The sequence below is a fragment of the Metopolophium dirhodum genome, chromosome 2, assembly GCF_019925205.1.
Source record: "Metopolophium dirhodum isolate CAU chromosome 2, ASM1992520v1, whole genome shotgun sequence".
NCBI lineage: Eukaryota > Metazoa > Arthropoda > Insecta > Hemiptera > Aphididae > Metopolophium > Metopolophium dirhodum.
The window spans coordinates 42,562,051-42,567,594 of NC_083561.1; the positions used below are offsets into that span (position 1 = coordinate 42,562,051).

General features: G+C 29.8%; 1 protein-coding gene across 1 annotated transcript; it reads left to right on the forward strand.

Annotated features, from left to right (window-relative positions):
• Positions 1–1,018: 1,018 nt before the first annotated feature.
• On the forward strand, positions 1,019–3,811 carry LOC132939248 (large ribosomal subunit protein uL24). Its single transcript, XM_061006324.1, has 4 exons — positions 1,019–1,176; positions 1,363–1,544; positions 3,411–3,551; positions 3,623–3,811. Exons 2-4 carry the CDS (start codon positions 1,377–1,379, stop codon positions 3,773–3,775), a joined length of 462 nt encoding a protein of 153 aa, XP_060862307.1. The 5' UTR covers positions 1,019–1,176; positions 1,363–1,376; the 3' UTR covers positions 3,776–3,811.
• Positions 3,812–5,544: the final 1,733 nt, after the last annotated feature.

Genomic DNA, 5,544 nt, shown 5'->3' on the forward strand with positions numbered 1-5,544 from the left:
TATTATAGGTCAATTTTTTTTTTAATACCATAGATAAGTGTATAATATGTCTTATACCTAGACTGACATATCGTCTCCACTCAGAATCGTTTTTCTTATACAATGATATATCATTGAATTCAAATTTAATACCATCCATTATACAGTGACCCACTTGTAACCTACAGTACAGCAGAGCGACATCCACTTGCCCACCTTTTTTAAATCTAAGATTTGAAAATGTAATACAAAGTTATCCATAAGTTTGTCTATCTTTATCAAAATAAAATGTCTACAAGAAAGTCAAATTAAATTTTTATGAGCGTTTGAAATTCTTAAATTCTTACAAAGAACGCTAAAAAACACATTTTGATGAAAAAAAATTTTGAAAATCGAAAAGTTGGTAAAACAGAATCGTTTTAAAAACTATAATTTGACCTAGCGAATGCACCAACAAGATTACTTTCCCATCGAACAAGACACTGTTGAAGAAAATCGAAACAGTTTTGCTGCCCCAGACACAAGACACACAAAAAAAAAAAATTAAAAAAAAAAATACATTGTAAAATCAATACATACATCGCTCCGCTAGTCCGCTCAGAATCTAAAATTCATAGATACAATTTTTTTTTTTATAAGCATTTAAAGATTAAATGTTGACAAGATATGTGAAAGTCACAAATATGTGCAAATTATTTTGAGTTGGAAATTCATAATTTTTTTTTGTTTAAAATCTCTTATTTGAAAATGTAACACAAGATTCCTCATAAGTTTGTCTACATTTATCAAAATAAAATGTCACAAGAATGAAGAAAGTGAAATTAAATTTTTAATTTTTATGAGTGTCTGAATAGTGACGTACTGCGCGGACTTAAAGCTATGAAGCCATGAACTAAGATAGCAGTTCATGTTCATACCGACAACCGGCATGACGTTGTTTATATCATGGGCGGGGCCTACCCATATCTTTATTATCTATGGTTATAACCATGAACTACCTACTACATGAATACCCATAATCGTGGTTATAACCATAGCCGCCGATCACGGTTATCGTACGACCGTTTCCAACATCATTCTTATGCGTTGTGTTTACAACCTTAAATTTAGTCAGCGTAGTGCGTAAGCGTAACATACTAACATCTGGTTACACTACTTTTCGCTTGAACGTGATTTTGAGTGCCGCTGCAGAGTTTGGTAAGTAACATTTTTTCATCCGTTTTGATCGTGATACTTACAAGTCTTCGACGTAAGAAACTGTCGTCACCGTCTCTATAGTATTGTGGCGTTTTAGATTTGATCGATCGACCCGATCGTCAAATTTATTTTAGCGATACGAAAACCGTGACTTCTCGTACTCATTTACCACACATCCCGTTTCAGATACCTGCCAAAACATGAAGTTCAACATTTACAAAACGTCGTCGAGACGCAAGTCCCGCAAAGCGCACTTCACAGCTCCGTCGCACATCAGACGTCGCATCATGTCGGCGCCTCTGTCAAAGGAACTGAGGAGCAAGTACAACGTTAAGTCTATGCCCGTCCGCAAAGACGACGAAGTCCAGGTCGGTGAACTGATAACTTAAGACTTGACAACCTATTTTGTGCTCTCCGTGTTTACAATTCATCGCGATACCGATTTACTTTTCGATAGATATTAAATCAGTGAATGCCTAGTGTTGTTATGTTCTGAAAGGTATTTTAATTTGTTATTCATGTTTCTGATAAATTAAAATCTGAAAGATTTCATTCGTCTCAAAACTTAACAATTACTTATGTGATAGGTATTATTGATTAGGTAGTGAATGCCTAATTATAAATCTTTGATTTTTGTTTTGTTTAAAAATAATTAAAATGTTCAGCTATTTAAGACAGTGGGTGTATACAGGACAAACATAATGTACAATATTAAAATACCTTTTACACTACAGTTCTTCTTGTAACAGAATGTTTGATTGTGAGAGTTTTGTTTGTTTAATGCTATTTTAAGGACACTGATTGAATATCATTTCAAATAACTGAAAATGTTATACCTATCAGACAGACCCGGGCCCCCCTATTGGCATTTGGCCTAGCATCTAGGTTAATAAATTGGGCCGTTTTTAAATATGTGTGTCTTAAAACTTGGAAAAAAACAATGTCCCCCTCCCCCACAAAAACAAAACAATATTTTAGATCCGCCACTGATCCTTATATAATTTATGTACAATAGGACATGTTTTTAAACATATTTTCTCTAACCTACCTTTTCCCATGATTCATTTTCATATTTAGTTAAACTGATGAAGCAAAACCATTCTTTGAAACAGACGAATAACAAGTACAAGCATTCTTGTGTTACAGTTTTTGTGACACAATGATTGATTGTACGAGTTTTATCTGTTAAATGCTTTTAAAAAGGCTCTGATTAATTGATAACATTTCTTAAAAAATCTTATTTCACTTGGTATATTTCTTTTAAAAAACATTCATATCTAACTGTTGAATAAATGTATTTAAACTGATGAATCAAAACCATTCTTTGAAACAGACGAATAACAAGTACAAGCATTCTTGTGTTACAGTTTTTGTAACACAATGACTGATTGTACGAGTTTTATCTGTTAAATGATATTATTAAGGCTCTGATTGAATATTGTGTTTCAAGGAATATAATTTGATAGGAATAAAGTAAATATTTTACTTATAAATTAAGGTTTTATTATTTATAATTTATATATTTTTTAGTATGTCTAGACTACCTATATTCATAGTAAATGTTTGTAAGTACTTAAACTGATGAAGCAAAACCATTCTTTGAAACAGACGAATAACGAGTACAAGCATTCTTGTGTTACAGTTTTTGTAGCACAAAGACTAATTGTATGAGTTTTATCTGTTAAATGCTATTATGAAGGCTCTGATTAAATACTAAAATGCTTTACAAAGTGTATTATATGAACGCTAAGTAGTACAACCAGCTAATTTCTTTTAATCATAGATCTATAAACTAATTAACAGCGTGTCCCACACTGCCCTGCCCTTGGTTAATTCAGATGAGATAATTGAGAGGGAAACATGTTTTGACACACTGTAACGGCCAAAACCTCACTCAACAATTTCCTAACAAACCAAACCTTTTCTCACTCAACAATCCCGTCTGGTGATTTATCTCTATGCACTGTTCATTAGTTTAAAGGTCTATACTTTAAATATTATATATTCTTTGATTAATGTGATGAAGCAAAACCATTCTTTGAAACGGACGAATAACAAGTACAATTGTTTTTCGGTCGCAGTTCTTGTAGCCGAATGAATGATTGTAGGAGTTTTATCTGTGAAATGATAATTCTAAGGCTCTGATTAAATAATAATATTAAATCATTCACATAGAACTATTTATGGTTCTATTTTAGTCTACACTTTTAAATCTATATTTTTGAAATTTTTAGGTTGTAAGAGGACATTTCAGAGGTCAACAAGTTGGCAAAATTGTCCAAGTTTACAGAAAGAAATACGTCATCTACATTGAAAGGATTCAACGTGAGAAAGCTAATGGTGCAACTGTTTATGTTGGAATTCACCCTTCAAAGGTACTAGTTATATTTTGTATTATTTTGTTTGTTAAAAATTGTAATTTATATATTTTTATACCATTCTTTAGTGTGTCATTGTAAAACTCAAGTTGGACAAAGACCGTAAGAAGATCCTTGATAGGAGAGGCAAAGGCAGAGCTCAAGCATTAGCTCTCAAAGGAAAAGGAAAATACACCGAAGAATCTGCAGCAGCAGCCGCGATGGAAACATCATCATCGTAATAGTTATGACTTTTTCAATAAAAAACATAAAACAAATATTGTTTCTGTATTATTTAATACCCTTAATTTGGCTCCAACTTGAAGTACTTCTTTTATAATTGTTTAGATGTTGATACTTCTAATGATTATATGTTAATTATATATACATATATAATTCAACAATTATGATTATTTGATGTTTGAATCTGTATGTAACAAGCAAAAATAAATAACCACGTTTAAATTTGCTAGGTGTATAAAAAAAAAAAATGTTGCAAATATGTAATTTTAAAATTTTTTTCAGGTTTAACTATAAAAATTGAACACATAAATTTTGAATGTTGAAGAAATATAAAAATACGAGTAAAAATATATTCATATTGTGCATAATATTATATATTATTATGTACGGTTTATATAATATCTTTATTGATATAAGTAAACATACATAACTAAAGACCGGATTTATATTCTCTAAAAAACCTTCAAATATTCTCATTATATTCTCTTAAAAATTTTAAAAATATTCCAAAGTAATCAATAAACATCATTATTTGCCTAAATATGCATTTTTCAATATTATTTTAATAGTGAGGTATTAAAAGTTGCGTATTCTAATGGAATACTATATTGCACTTAAGTGAGAGCTGGAAATGATAAAAAAAAAAAAAATTGTAATTCAAAAAGATTTTTCTGGGTACCCCATAATATTAAATTTCAAATAAATACACATTTTTTTCACAATTTACGAAATATTCCAAAACATAAATCCGGTCTTTATACATTTTATATTTTCAAGAGTTTTGACCAAGTACAAACATTTTCATTGACATTTATGGAAAATAAAATGACCACCTATTTAAAAGCTAAAATTAATCTAAATATTTTATAAAAACTTCAGTATATGGAAAATGATAATTTAAGTAATAGTGGTAGTAAGGTTCTATGGGTAAAAATTTTTAATTTTAACAATAAACAAAATCATTATTTTATCTTGTGTTAATATCTGATGTTGTTAACATTTTAGCCATCATTCATGAAAATTGATGTGGTTTTGCCCTAAACTTCTGTAAAAAAACTTGTATTTAACTTGTATATATGAGTAATCTTGTATTGAAATGTTATGAATTTTTAACTACTATAATGCATATTGTGATTTAGGCAAGTTTCTTGCCCATATAAATTAGGTAAGTAGTAAAAATAATTTAAATCAAACATTGTGGGCATTTAATATTTTGCCATTGCGGTAAGAATAACTGATGGGTTTTGAGAAACGTATTTATTTTTAAAATTTTTGACCTATTTGGTTATTTACCGACAATTTAGCCATTTTACTCGCGGTGGTGGAGTGCCGTCGTATCATTTTAGATTCTTAGAGGTCTTCAGGAAGTTTTGAAGTAGAAAATTAATTTTCTGCTTGGAGTTTGGATTCTAGAGCGAAAATTTTATTTAATTAGTAGCTACTTTGGGTTCTGAGAAGTCAAAAAAAGAAGAATTCCCAGTAGGTACTCTTTGAAAAACTGGAATAATTTCTACTCAATATATGAGGTGTTCTACAGTAACTAAAAAAATGGTATCGAAAATACAATAGTTTTATTAATAAACGTTTGAAGTTATAATTTTGATATATATTTGTAAAGTAGGTACAGAAAAAAAATTGAAAAATATACCTTTATAGTTGGTACCAATTGCCAATTGGTAGTGATTATTTCTTTAAAAAAATCTTAATGTCCGTGATAATTTCTTATCTCATCCGGCTTTATCTTTTATCACAATCGATAACAACAATA